The sequence below is a fragment of the Artemia franciscana genome, chromosome 4 (genome assembly GCF_032884065.1).
Source record: "Artemia franciscana chromosome 4, ASM3288406v1, whole genome shotgun sequence".
Lineage (NCBI taxonomy): Eukaryota > Metazoa > Arthropoda > Branchiopoda > Anostraca > Artemiidae > Artemia > Artemia franciscana.
In genome coordinates this window covers 20,429,653-20,445,500 of record NC_088866.1, presented here as the reverse complement: position 1 = coordinate 20,445,500, position 15,848 = coordinate 20,429,653, and the positions used below count along the sequence as shown (strand labels likewise).

At 35.5% G+C, this 15,848-nt stretch overlaps 1 protein-coding gene across 1 annotated transcript in view; it reads right to left on the bottom strand.

The window, feature by feature from the left end:
* The window catches only part of LOC136026124 (E3 ubiquitin-protein ligase RNF10-like), a 74,874-nt gene that overhangs the window by 37,797 nt on the left and 21,229 nt on the right, over positions 1 to 15,848 (bottom strand). Inside the window, exons 2-3 of the mRNA XM_065702414.1 lie at positions 14,435 to 14,574; positions 672 to 871 (exon numbers count right to left, since the gene is read on the bottom strand). Of these exons, the coding sequence (XP_065558486.1) occupies positions 672 to 871; positions 14,435 to 14,574 (340 nt within the window). The remainder of the gene's footprint in view (positions 1 to 671; positions 872 to 14,434; positions 14,575 to 15,848) is intronic.

Below are 15,848 nucleotides of genomic sequence, written 5' to 3'. Positions count from 1 at the left end.
AAAACATTATATATACCCTTTGGGTGTCTTTTGTGACAAAATGATTCAACTCGCTTCAAGACCAAGCAGTCTAATACGGAATGGTGTTTATAGCACCAACTATAAAACATCAATCATTACAGTACTTGACAGCTTGTTGCGTCATCAGCGTTTTATCAAAAATAAAATATATAACACAAATATTTGCTTTTATATTCACAACATTGAAAAATAAAAATAGAAATTACAATAAAAAAAAATTGGATTACTGAGTTTCAGGATTTATTATGGTTTCCATTACCGTATGTATTAAATATTCAGCTTATTTTCATTAGTTGTTTCCAGTCATATTAATTATTAACGTGATTTTATTTTATTTTTCGTCGATGTTTTGAAAAACAAAAGCATAATGTTCAAAACAGATATAGTTTTAACTAAACCCAAAATGACGTAACAAGTTTTAGACTTTTCCGGTTAGAGAAGGGGGAAAAGAGCAATTTTGTTTATTGTTTATTTTAATTCTTGCTCGTTTGGGTTTTGTTTATTCTTAAATAGTAATTCTGGTCGTCGTTTCGAGTTTGAATTATTACAGGAAGTTATGTCTGATAGTCTTCCGTTTAATATAGCTCTTTACTTTTCTTTGAAATATTTGTTTTTCAGAATGTTCTTTAATTAATTAAAAAAAAACTAACTTGGCTTGGAGAAACTGGTCCTTATTATATTTCGCAGGCTTTATGTAGTGATGCGATGACTGGATTGGAAAACGATTCCTTCCACGAGATGGTACTTGATCCCCACGTGATTGGAAAGTAAAATTGAGCAAGTGATTTAAACTCACTTTTCTTCCACGGGCCAAACTGAGCTCAAGCTCAACTTCGCGATCTTGTGCTACCTGTAAGTTAAAAGAACGAGATAGCAATGGCGATTATTTATTGAACAAAGAGAAAGTTCTTGTTCAAAAAACTTAGATGGAAATTTAACTAAGAGTTCACAGACAGTGGACAGTACCAGGGGTAACCTCTACCCTGAATAAAAAGAATACAAATTCTACACAGAAATTATTTGACATAAAACTTTTTACCTCCAACGCAACAACAGTTCAGTAAAACAAAAAAAGGTCTTTTTTCTACAACCTAGAAAACTTGAAACTTTTCAAGACTATAATGAAAGCATAAGGTAGTCATGCTTTCAGTATAGTTCATTTTTCTGTGTAATAGTAAAGTTTTTCTACTTTCTTGTGTATTTCTACATAAGATCTATTCAAGTTTGTTTTTAGATAAATTTATAGTATAGAAAAATACATCCTATCAAAACAATCGACAAATTAGATAAGCAAATCTCAACGAAACAACGTCACACTAGGATCACACAAATCTCTCTTTTGAACAACCAATTGCTTGTGATGAGTTAGTATATTTTATTTTTTTTTTTATTGGTTTCTCTTCAAGATAAAGTGAAATGGAAGTATTTTTAAACAGCACTGTTTTAACAAAAAAGGATAACAAAATACAGTCTTCAAACACACCCTTACTAAGAAAAATTCAGAATATACAGTCTTCAAATCTACTCTTATTCAGAAATATTCAGGTCATAAGAGTCTTCAATACCGTCTTAAAACATACCCTTATTGGGAAAAAATCAGGTTATATAGTCTTCAATGCAGTCTTCAAACATCCTCTTATTGAGAAAAATTCAGGTTATACAGTCTTCAACAGTCTTCAAGCATACCTTTATTGAGAAAAAATCAGGTTGTATAGTCTTCAGTACAACCTTCAAATATACCTTTACTGAGAAAAATTCAGATTATTTTCAGTGTTCTAATATACCTTTATTGAGGAAAACTACTGTAGTTTTTCCTCTCCTTTCCCATCTTAAATTCTTTTTATAACCTTGATTTTTACTATCAATTATATTCAATAAGAGCTGGTAAAGTGGAGTCATAATTAACAAAAATTAGCATAGTTTTCAAATAGCAAACAGGTATAATAGTTTACAAGACGTAATGACAGGTAAAAATAAGCAAATAAAAGTGAAATCCTCCAGGAAATGTTGGTGCCTTGCAATCTGTTTTTTTTTTTTTTTTTTTTTTTTTTTTGTACAACTAGAATTAAGTTTTTACAAATATCAATAAACTAAGCAATTAAAGCACCTGTTTCGTGGACTACAGCCAGACTCCTCATTAAAATTGGAAATCAAGATCCAAGACGTTCAAACACAGAAGGAGAAATACTTTCAGGGGTAGAAATTCAGTTTTTGTATATTATGTTTCTTTATAATAAAAAAAACGTTAAATAAATGCTATGAACATTATGACTTTATATTTGTGTACTTATCATTGCAAAAATGTTACGAATAATGTAATGTCTGTATGTGACAATAGGGAAAAAAATACTTCCATGCGTTTGAGTGTTTATTTTTTATATATTTTCTGCATATTCTCATTCCAAAACGGGCAGAATAAGCAAAGATAAACAATTACACATTATTGTCAAATACGTTTGTTTGCGGATTACAAATAATTACAACAAATTCAATATCCTTGTTGCCAGATACTAGCTTTAAAAATAGGGTATCTAGTCTTGGAAATTTCGAACTATGTACCAGACACTTTCAGGGACACATTTGTTATATAGATTTATTCAACAGTAAACTTAGACAAATAGATCATTTTATTCCCCAAAAATATTCTGTGGCACTTTTCGAGTCATTTTTCTTGTGTGAATTACAGTCCAAGTTTTCTCTGTGCCTAACAGTTCCTTTGACCCAATAAGTTAAGGAAGGAAGTTTCAAGGTTTAAAAAAAATGTCTTTTTTTCAGACGGCCAGATATTCAAAACATAACATTTGAATTATGCTTGCCCACACCAGAGACTCTCTGAAAGTTTTGACTCAAATCTCAATCGCTCCCGAGATACTAAGAGTCATTATTTGGCAGCTTGAGTGAATATACTGTCTTTTGATTCACACTACTAGTTCATTGTGAATAAATTCAAAGTGCATGTTGGTACACATGTATGTAGTACACGTGGTACTTCACACATACACAGCACACGTGGTACACAGTAGACATGTAAAATATACAAAGATACACACGGTCTGTTTTGGTCAATATAGCTAATTAACAAGGATTGGATTTTAGTTTCATTGGGGCTCATATCGCCAAGTTTTTTAACCTGACTTTATGTTAATCTTTTAGAACCTCCACTTATGTCTCCCTCCCCTTAAGTGAGTATTACAGGTCCACTTCTTTCCCTCTCCCCTTATTCAACAATGGAAGGTTCAAGTTAATCCCAAAGTTGTTCCCAGGATATTGCATGTATGCCATTTTGATCACTGATGACCAATAGTTTCTTTTGGTTTACATTGCAACTAAACCATGAATAGATTATAGGTCCAATAGAGGCTTATCATGCTAATGTGTTCAGGTGGATCAAATAAACAGAAATAATTTTACCCCCCCCTCCTACCCCTCTCTCCCAAGCTGATATCGCGTTCCACTTTCCCCCCTCTCCTGACACTCTTTGAGTTTCAACTTTATACCCCATGTCATTCCAAAGATATTGCAAATACACAATTAGGAAGACTTCATACCACATAATGTCTTTTGACTTACTTAGCTACTTAACTGTGAACATATTATAAGTAGTATAGGAGCTTATAGTGCAGAAATATTTTGGTGGACGAGAGACAAAATTGTTTAACCAGTCCTACCTCCTCCAACATGAAATTTTTACCCTTTGATTTACTTTGTGTAACCAGCAGTATCAACTTGATCTTCCAGTCCATTCCCACCATATCTCAGATATGCTGATTCGATGACCTGAATACAACACATAACAGTTTTCTATCTACCTCTCCCCTCCCTAAAGGCAATTCAAGGTTCACATAAACTCCTTCCAATACTTCTTTACAGTTAGAGCTTGTTCCCCAAGGCTATTCCTGAGATACTGCAGATAATTTGAAAACTCCGGTGCATATAGAATCTTGTTATCTATGCAGGTACGATTGCTATTTCTAGAGTAAACCCTTGGGGTGGTCTCAGAATACAGCCCTACCAAATAATCCCTAAGAGCTTGAAGCTATTTTGACAGCCAAGTCTAAACATGGTTTAGACTTGAATCGCACAGTTTTTGCCGATAATTTACACAATTTAATGGCTGGGGCTTTGGAGGTTGTGTTGACCCTAGACCTATGCATATTAGACCTTTCAACGATTCTGAGCAAAATAGATATATCAAGTTTTGATCCAATATCACGGGGGTTATGAAGGGTGGATAGCAGAAAAGGAAATGGGATGAAGGGTGGTCCCTCCTATCTTTTTGGGCCTAAAAAGAGCACTACAACTCAACTTCTAATCAAAGCCCCTTCTAAATTTTTACACTCAAACCTTCCGTAAAACATGGCCAGGGAAAAGAAGTTCCCAGTCTTTTTCTAGTTCTTTGTTACCCCTCATTCTGTGGTGAGTCAATAGCGTGTCTTCCCTTTGAATTTTGGCGCAAGGGCTTAGGTTCCAGACCAATCAGGAAAAGATTTTTGGCCCATTTTTGTACCCTGTTATTTTTAAAGGACAATGCTCTTGAACATTTTTTTTTCTTTTTGCAAATTAGGTGTCTCTTTGTCCAAAGAATATGGCTTTAAGTTTAAACCGACCTGGAAAAACGATTTGTTGGCCCTTTTTGTGCCACTGCCTACAATTGATTGACATTTTCTCACAGAGAAAAATTTCTTAAAATTTCGATCCAATTGCACACCTAACAACAAAAAAGCCCTCATTTTCCCATGATAAAATCCATGCGTCAACAATCGGTAATTTGCATCCCTGTTACCATATTCATTAGACTTTTTGAAAATTTAAAGGAAAATATTTATCTCAAAACTGGGGATATCCTTGCGGAGTTAGGGGGGGACCAAGTACGAAAAGGGTATAGAAGGGGAAGGGGGATTGCCCCAAAAATCACATCTATGTTGGAGATTAAAAGGGTATAGACTGGAATTTGGGCTCAGAGAACATTTCAGCCATATTTCACTTTAGATGTTGCTTTAGTAGATAATAGTTTGGATACTAAATCAGCTTGGAAAAATTCCCAGCGGTTTTTCTTTCATCAAAAACAAACATTTTGCAAACACATGATGCTTCAAAAAGTACACAAAATACTTCAACACAAAAACATGATACTTCAAATAATACACACAAAATAACCAAAATACACAGAAATGAATAGTAATTTTCCATTTTCGCGGCATTTTGTCTGATTTCTTTTATTTGCTTTATTTTTTTCCTAGGTTTTGATGTTGCTCTTTATATTGAGATATATGAATGATTCCTTTGCCTGACTTCCTTTAGTTTGTTGGTCACTAGATTACAACGACGAACAAGCCGACATCTTTTTCAGTGTGATATATAATTTAAAAATGACGTTTATGTTTTAAAATATAGGGCCCGCTTTCCTCTTTACTTATAGGTAAATTTATATATCTTGATTCACTTGTGGCAGTTATGGTATTATTCAACTAATCGATATTACTGAAAACAGATTCGCAAAGGTTCCCTTAACGAAAGTACTAATTCCTTACAAGGAACTACTTCCAAGGAAAAACAAGAGCTAAGAACTCATAAAGCCCTTGTGACGAGGTCAACGAGCCAAGAGGCAAGAGCTCATATCGCATGAGCTCTAGAAGAATTCTAAGAATCAATAGACTGATTTAAAAGGAAAATCAGAAGCTAAATGCTGGTAAGGATTTAAAATAAGAGCTCTGAGACACAAGGTCCTTCTAAATATAAAAATTCATTAAGATCCAATCACCCACTCGTAAGTTAAAAATACCTCATCTTTTCTAATTTTTCCTCTGCTTTCAGCCCCTTAGATGTTCGAGCCGGGGAAACAAAACTTTATCAAGTCAATTTGTGCAGGTCCCTGACACGCCTATCAATTTTCATCGTCCTAGCACACCCTGAAGCACCAAACTCACCAAAGCACTGGAACCCCCCCCCTAACTCCCCCAAAGAGAGTGGATCCAGTCCGTTTACGTTAATCACGTATTTACGGCATGCTTATTCTACCAACCAAGTTTCATCCCGATCTCTCCACTCTAAGCGTTTTCCAAGATTTCTGGTTTCCCCCTCCAACTCCCCCCAATGTCACCAAATCTGATCGAGATTTATAATAAGAGCTCTGAAACATGGGTTCCTTCTAAATCTCAAATTTCATTAAGATCTGGTCACCCGTTCTGAAGTTAAAATAGCTCAATTTTTCTAATTTTTCCGAATTAACACCCCCCCCCCCCAACTCTCCCAAAGAGAGTGGATCCGTTCCAATTATGTCAATCACGTATCTATAACTTGTGCTTATTCTTCCCATCAAGTTTCATCCAAATCTCTCCACTCTAAGCGTTTTCCAAGATTTCCGGTTTCCAAGATTTCTGTTTCCCCCCTCCAGCCCCCTATGTCCCCGGATCAGATTCAAATTGAAAATGGAGCATCTGAGAAATAAGGCCTTTTTATATATCAAGTTTCATTAAGATCCGACTACCTATTCGTAAGATAGAGATACCTCAATTTTCACATTTTCCCCCTCAAACTCCCCCCAATGTCACTGGATCTGGTCGGGATTTAAAATGAGAGCTTTGAAGCACGAGACCCTTCAAAATATGAGATTGCATTAATATCTGATTACCCGTTCGTAAGTTAAAAATACCTCATGTTTTCTAGTTTTTCCGAATTACCCCATCCCCCCCCAACTCCCCCAAAGAGAACGAATCCAGCCCGGTTTTGTCAGTCACGTATCTTGGACTTGTGCTTATTCTTCCCACCCAGTTTCATCCTGATCTTTCCACTCTAAGCCTTCTCCAAGATTCTAAATATCAAATTTCATTAAGATCTTATCCCCTGTTCGTAAGTTAAAAATACCTCATTTTTTCTAATTTTTCCAATTTAATCGTCCCCCCACTCCCTCCAGATGGTCGAATCGGGGAAACGAATATTTATAATTTAATCTGGTCTGGTCCCTGATACGCCTGCCAAATTTCATCGCCCTAGCTTATCTGAAAGTGGCTAAACTAGCAAAACCGGGACAAACGGACCGACAGACAGACGGACCGACAGACCGACAGAATTTGCGATATCTATATGTCACTTGGTTAATATCAAGTGCCACAAAAACTATATATTTTCTTTATCCTGAAATTATATTTGTTCAGGATATCGCAAAGAATCATAATACAGCATGATACAATGAATATAACACACATATCCTTTGAGAAGTTGCCTCTCGAGGCTGTGATTTCTTATTTGTGGCACATGGCTGCCGTATTTCCTGGATATCGTTCTTTAATAAATCCAGCTTTGTGTTATATATATTATCTGCAAAAGGCAGTAGATGTAGCAATTTCTTTTCAAATAGCCCATAAAAATCGCCCATGACGGATTCTTCTTCAGATATCAAGGATTTGTCAAACTGTAACGCATATAAGGGTAACTTTTCTATATTATAACACTAAAGCTAACATCATTTCTTAATAAATTGTAAGAGGTGAGAAATGAACTGGAACACCACTTTCTTGATAAAATAGGGATTTGGATGAATTATATTTCCTAAGTGTCTTCTAATATTCAGAAATTAAGGTTTTATTGGATTATGTTAACTTAGCTTTAGTTACCAAGTAAAAAGGAATAGACTCTAAGCATGCATTGAATGAAAAAAAAATGCTTTTTTAACTGAATGTAAGGAGCGACATTAAAAAACTTAAAACCAACAGAAATTATTCCGTATATGGAAGGGGCTGTCCCCTCCTCAGCGCCTCGCTCTTTACGATAAAGTTTGACTCTTTATCACAACTCTACTATTTAAAACAATAAAAAATATTGGCGTAAAGAGCGAGGCGTTGAGGAGGGGACAGCCCCTTTTATATATGGAATAAATTCTGCTTGTTTTAAGTTTTAATGTCGTTCCTTACTTTCAGTAAAAAAAAAACTTGTTTTTTATTTAATTTCTGAACGTTTTTGAGTTAATGCAGGTTTTGATTTTAGCCCACCGTACATGAATAATTAAAAGAAAATTTGCATATAACTTTACTTTTTGGCTAAATGGTTTTATCAAAATTTTGATCAGTTCACCCCTCAATACCTCGCTCTTTACGGTAAAGTTATAATTTTGTTCCAATTCTTTAAGAATGACTACTGGATCACAAAGGTCGTTTAATTAGAATAAATAGTTCTTTTCAAATTACTAAAAATACCCTAGCGTAAAGAGCGAGGTATTGAGAAGGAGACGAACCCCTCATATACGTAATAATTTCTATTCGCTTTAAGTTTTAATGTTGCTCCTTGCTTTGATTGGAGGGTTTTGAAAAAAAAGGGCAGGGGAAGGGGCCTAGTTGCCCTCCAATTTTTTTACGAATTAACTTATTTAATAAACTTTTATATTCGTATAATTTTACTACGTAAATGAGGGGGTTCGCCCCCTCATCAATACCTCGCTCTTAACCCCTGACCCCTGAATCACAATGGCCGTTAATTCGAATAAATAGCTCTTTTGAAATTGCTAAAAATACTTTAGCGTAAGGAGCAAGGTAATGAGGAGGGACGAACCCCTGATATACGTAATAATTTCTATTCCTTTTAAGTTTTAATGTTACTCCTTACTTTCAGCTGAAAGTAGTTCCCCTTCGTGGAAATTCTCTCCCGCTCCCATGAACAATTCCTCCATGAAGAGATCCTCCCACGTAACCCTTGGCCCCAACTCCCCCCCCACAAGAATCTCCCTGAAAACGTCTGTATACTTCCCAATAGCCAGTAGTATATGAAAACAATGGGCAAAATTCATAGCTTGCAACCCTTCCTCGGGGACTGTGGGGGATTAAGTCGTCTTCAAAGACATGTTTATTAGATTTTTTGACTATGCCGAACAAAATGGATATCTCAAAATTTTGATCAAGTAACTTTTATTTCAGCTCGAATGAGCCCTCTCGCGACATTCTAGGACCACTGGGTCAATACGATCACCCCTGGGAAAAAGAAAAAAAAAACAAATAAACACGCATATGTGATCTTTCTTCTGCCAAAAACAAACACAAAATTCCACATTTTTGCAAATAAGAGCTTGATAGGGATCTCTGATACACTGAATCTGATGGTGTGATTTTCATTAGATTCTATGATTTTAAGGGGGTGCTTCTTCCTTTTTTCGAAAATAAGGCAAATTTTCTCAGGCTCGTAAATTGAGGGGTAAGATTAAACTTGATGAAACTTATATATTTAAGATCAGTATAAAATCCGATTCTTTTGATGCATCTATTGGTATCAAAATTCCGTTTTCTAGAATTTCGGTTACTATTGAGCCGGGTCGCTCCTTACTTACTGTTCTTTACTACAAACAGTTTGAAAGAAAATATAAGTCGTTAAAGGAAAATCTTGAGCTACGGCAGTTGAACGAATTCTATTCCAGAGATTCCGTTGCCATCTCGCATTACCATAAATAAAAGAAATATGAGGTGACTTTTTTCCGACTGACCCCCTTGAATGTTTTGCCTCTGATAATTTTGTTGCCCTGATATATATCAAATCAATGGTGTCAATTTTGCAAACAAGAAGGAGGGCGTTACCACCCTCCATGATTTTTTTCCTCCCTCCCCATAGATTTCAAAAAAGATCATTTGTCGGTATTTTCATTAAAAAAAAAAGATTTTCTTGTATTTTCACTGAAGAACTTGGAATTAAACAATATAGTTTCCCACACCTTGATTTTGAACATTTTTGTGCTTCTTCCTAAATTTTCGCGAATTGTTGCCACTTCTAAGGAACCCAGCCTAGGCACCAAAGAACTGACACAAGTTTTACCAAGAAGCTTGCTTCTTTCAGGTATATTAAACGCCCAGGTTTATTTTCAGGTTTATTAAACATTTATTAAACGCCCTTTAACAAAAATAAAATAACAGAAAATTTCATTGGAACTAATTCATCCGACAGAATTTTACTCTCGAGATATACTCCTTTCAACGACGCTATCGATCGTTGGTGAAAGTTTTGAAAACACTCTTTTTTATAACCTTCGGTTCCATCCGGCCCTCTTGGCTGCCTTATTACAATAACTCTGGGACCAATATATGGCTCTTCTTTTTTGTACTTTTCACCTCTTCTGCACGGCGGCGCATACACATTAGTATCTGCGACTTCGTCTCGATTATCAACGACTTATATTTCCATTAAACTGGCTTTTTCTGTGACAGTTTCTTCATCTGATGTGCTGGCTCCAGCCCCTTTTATACCACTCGAAGGAGGATCTTCTTCTGAGCTGGGCTTTGAACCAAACCCCCACCAACTATCTGATGAATCTTGGACAGAATTTTTCCGCGTTTTTGCTGAAATACTTCTTCTGCGTTTCTTTAAATTTGAGGTCCTGCCGTTCTCATCCTGTTCACCACTAGAAGAAGGCACTTTCCCTCAGCTCAGTATTGTATCACGCTGCAGCCAATTATCTGAAGGTGCTTCTTGATCCTGGCTCACTTTGCTCTCACCCAGGGGCTTAATTTTATTCTGGGTGAAATGTAAACCTTCTTTTTGAGCGTCATTTTGTTTGAATTCTCGTAAAATTTGTGGCCTTTGGTATAGTTCAATTTTTTTTTAGTCAAGTTTGAGTTTTCACCATTTTTTTTTTCTTGGCTTCACCAGAAGTCATTTTTCGGGGGCTTCATTTTGTTTGTCCTTGCTCATATCGTTCTTGAGACGTTTTATGTCCAAAATCAACTTGTTCACGTTTGCCGCTTGCGAATCCCGAAGCGTTGATAATGTCCTCAGAATATTACCAATCCTGATGTTGTAATTCAGCGTCACTTCCAAAAGTCAGTTTCGGATAATTATCAACCTTTTTAGAATCAGTCACCGTGTGCTCGGATTGAAAAAGGTTATTTGTTGCTATACGTTCAACTCGTTGCATCTTTTCCACTTCCTTTTCCCATTTGTCTATGGTTGAACTCAGTTTGGCCACTTGAAAATAATAGCTGGATAAGATTCTATTTAAATCACGTTTTCCAGTTCGGCTTTGGTATCTTTTCAATTTTTCCGTAAGTGATTTTGTTGTATAGAATCCATTATTTCCATCCGTAATTTGAATCTTTTCTTCACTTCAGGGGATTTATAAAACACGGATAAGATGCCACATTGGCATATGTGGCAATATCTGTGTCTAGTTTTTGTAGCGGATCAATCTGTTTACTACCAGCCATCTCTCCGATTTTTGAAAAAAGTGATGATCTTTTTGTCCATCTGACCAGAATTGTTATTTTTCAAGTCCACTTTTGTAGCTTCAGGTCCCAGTTTAGACATTTTAGTAGATTTAATGATATTCATCTTCTTCACCACTGCTCTCTTCTCTCCTGCAGGACACTACATATTTTCCCCTTCTCAAAATCTTCACTTTTGCAAGGAACTTCAGTTGACATGATAGATTGTTTGCTTTGCACTAACTTGAAACTGATTAACTAATAATAAGCAATTTCTGTCCGTTGATCGGTCTGCTGGTCCCGGTTTTGCTAGTTTGGGTTTTTCCAGATAAGCTAGAACGATGAAAGTTGGCAGGCATATCAGAGACCGGACCAGATTAAATTAGAAATAGTCGCTTCCCCGATTCGACCTTCAGGGGGGAATGGAGGGGTGGTTAACTCGGAAAAATTAGAAAGTGTTCAAAAATGTCTCCTTGTGAGCCTGCACAGCGCAGTGCATATGTTGTTGGTATTATACTCCGAAGGTTGTAGGTTCAATTCCTGACAGAGACAATTTTTTAAGTTTTTTTTTTCTTGCTCTGTCATTTTTAGCATTGAAAACCTTTTTTAAAATGTCTAGCCTTGACTAACAGTTTTACCAAAAATATCAGATTGGATCACGTTTTATGGTGATTAAATCTGGAATTTGATAGAGTATGGACCAGCAAGTGTAGGAGGAGTTAAATCAAGCGATGGATTTAAAGCGATCAAAAATTACTGAAAAAGCTATTCAACTTCAGAGGCAGAAATCCCAGGCAGAGGTGAATATTATGATAGCCTCCAAAAAAACATCACCGCGATAACATTGCGAAATGTTGGCTCTTCCGACTTCGTCACAAGTGCCACATGAGCTCTTGGCTCTTGTTATGTGAGAGGTAACGTCATTTATGAGGTTGTATGTAGCTATGATGACGTCATTCAACATTATTTTTCTTTTTATCAATCAATTTAGAAAATTCATTTGCGATGACGGAATGTAAAATGAATTGCTTTTCCTATTCGGTATTAACAGTCAGCTATATGCTACCTGTAATAGAAAAATACTGCTAGCTGGTGACATAGATGGCACAGGGAGAGGGTTAACGGGTCTGAATCCCAGCCTTCCGAAATATTTCACCAACTATTAAATCAGTGTTAAATACACAGGTAAAAAAACATTTTTCCTACAAAAACCAAAATTAATTTTCGGACTAGTAAATTCGCCCGAAAAAGCTGTAGTTTTTATAAATATCTTAGTTCTATGACTGTCTAGCTTAGTTCTGCCCTAGAAATGACGCATGAACGGATGATAGATAGACTTATCTACTAACAAATGATCTGATAATCTTTTTATACAATCCTAATAAGGGCATATGCCAGATTTGCCTCTCACTTAAATAGACTATCTGTCTTGGCTTTTTCTACAATTAGCCATGGCTTGATGCGCACAACTACTTAAAAAACTTATTTGGGACAATTAGATATGAGAGGTAAACCTGTTCTTTCTAATTATAGTAGTAGCAATAGAAGCAGCGGAAGTAATTTTAGTAGTGACAGTAGTAGTGTTCACAAAGTTTCGTTTGGTTAGTTCAACATCCTCTTTCTTTTAATGACTCTAATTTTTCTTTGTATACTTCAGCACTTTTCCTTTTAGGTAGTTAAATAAAGTTACAACCATTTCTTAATAAAACGCAGAAAGTGAAAAACAAATTGGAATGATCTTAATAAAAAAAAAAACACGGTTTTAGATTAATATTTCCTATGTGTCTTCAAGCATAAGAGAATTTCCCAAACCAATCTGTCAATTAATATGACCAGAATATATATTAGAACCTTTCTCCACAACAGTACTGATAAATCGCGCTTTTTGAATTTATTGTCATAAAAATAGTGTACGAGTTTTTTGTAAAAAAGTCTTAATTTTCTATTGTGTAAATCCAAAAAAAATTGAAACTAAATTTGCTCCTTGACTTGGAAAACGGAACAAGAAGATAGGACACTGTAGGAAAAAGTTCTACATAAAATGAAACACAATTTATTCTTCTAATAAGTAGTGAGGCTTATAAAGCTAAGGAGAACCAACAAATTGTTTCAAGTAAGAGAATGCTATGGTGGGCGTTTCCTTGCTATCTCTCTGCCGATTTTGGTCATATCATAGTTGCGGCTACTGCTGCAACCATGGCCGTATCCAGAGGGGGGGGGGGTTACCGAGTTTGACCCCACCCTAAAATTTTTGGTTAGTTGTTTTGATTTTCCTTGTTGTTCAAGCTAGAGAACTGTACCGTTTCCTGAATGTAGTTTTCAGCCATGTTGATCCCAATGGTGTACTTTTTGTTTTGATCTGAGCCATTTTTTATGGTTGTCTTCAAAATAAAATTTTGTTTTCAAAATAAGATTTTAATATTAAGACTAATTTAGATAATATCAGCCAATCCTGAATAAGCTAAGAATTCTTTCTCATTTGGTAGTTTTTTTTTTATTTTTGGTTACTATGGGCCGTGGTTTGCCCCTTGCTGAATTGCAGCTGTCAGTGTAACCATAATGAAGTTCATGCTAATTTAGCTCAGGTTCTATAGTTAAATGTGGTGGGTCAATTTATCATTAACTGGATTAAACTTGAAATCATAGGTATCCACAATGCCTGATATACTCAATACAAGTTTTTTTTTGCAGTGTCATAGAAAAATCCAGTTTTTCATGAAAAATTTATTATATTTTGAGCATTTTTTTTTGCTAATTACAAAAAGTTTTTAACCCCGTCAATTTCCTTTAAAATGAATCATTAAACGGCTGTCTACGATGCTCCAGTCCCCCACTATCTGAAGAAAGAAAAAAGAAAGAAAGAAAAAAGATGCCGTATATGCAGAATATTGTGGTTTCAGCCACTTTTCTTGATTTTCAAGCCAATATATTTCCCTTGTTGTTCAAGCTAAGGGATGGTAAGTTTCCTATATAGAGGTTTCAGACAAGGCGTTTCTAATAGCGTACTTATTTTTATCTGACTCTATTTTTGGGAGTTATGGGTTATTATATTTCTTATTATTGGACATGATCATCATAAATTTATTTTGGAGCTTCTATAAAATAAGTTTTTTTGCATTATGTTTCCTTATGCCAGTGGAAACCCTGACTACATAATTTTATTTTAAATCATCAGACAACAAAAATATCTAAAAATCTTAATATCTCTAATTAAAAATCAAAAATATCTTCAGTGATACCTCATGGTAAACTTGGACACTCCTTCCTGGAGCAGCTTGGCCTTTGGGTTTTCCATCCTTTTTACTTCTAGAATACTTTTGTGGTGGTCCTCTTAAACTAGGTTTTGAGAAGTCACCACGACGTCTTCCACCCTGAGAATCTGAAATAAAATAAGCAAAATTTAGAAGTCCTTTTGTATCTGCAAATTTAGAGGGATGGAATATCCCTTTTCACAAAGAATGGTCCAAAACAAAACTTAAAGAAAAATTAAAGGGTTATAGTCCACTTTTCTGTGCTTTACAGCCCCTACCCCTTGAGAAAATCTTCTTCCACAATGGCTTGGACGAGTATGCACCTGTGCACACATTTTAATCTGTTAGATCCTTATTAAGTCCACTATAAAATGTGCTTCATTTTAAAAAATACAAGGGTTACCTCCTGTTCGACATATGGAAGTCACTTTAAAGCAGTGATGAACAATACATAATATTATCCCAAAAGACAAGGGGCAGTATCTCTCATAATTTAGTTTAAATGGCTTGTTTCCCTCAAAGAAGTCCTCTAAAGCGCTATTCGCACTGATATTGGGCTACTACTAGTTCTATTACACACACGATTAAGTTAAATTTAAACAGCTAACTAGAACCAACACCAAAGTTGGCCGTGTTTGAACTTTTTTGGGGGGAGCGGGAATTTAGACTAAAGTGAGCCAATTCGAAAGCTGCATTGTAGATCCTTAGCTATATTGAACAAAATAACCTAACTCAAATTAAAGTCAAGAGCAACACTGAAACTTAAAACGAAAGGATATTATTCTGTGTATGAAGGGTCCTACCCCATCCTCCAATCCCCTCTCTTTAAACAAGGGTTTGACTTTTTTTGGTTTAATTCTGTAAGAACGACTGCTCAAAAACAAGGATCATTGAATTGGAATGAGAAGTATCTTTGAACCACTATAGAATTTTGGCATAAAGAAGAGGGCAAGGGTTGCAGAGAAGAAAGTTCTCCCTATGGAACAATATCTGCTCGTTCTCGATTTTAATCCTGTTCTACTTTTATTTGAAAAAAACTTGCTTTGTCTTACTAAGAACATACTTAAGGTTGGTTTAAATGTGAGGAGAACTAACACGCCCTCAAACAAGACTTTTTCACATCAAATTTTATCTACTGACTATAATTGTCATATGGACTGTGTTGGCTATGCTGTTCAAAGCATATACAATTGACAGAAAATGTTTTAAATGCTTGCTGATAATCTGTTCTTGTCTAGGTTCAGCCAACAAGACCACAATTCAGAAGGACCGAAGTTCTGCTTTTCAACAGTCACAAAGACTTTCCAAAGAACTGAGAAAACAGCAATAAAGCCAATAAGCTGAAAGAAGAAAATTTGGCAAAATAAGCCACAAAGTTGTTAGATTTACTCGCAATGGACAC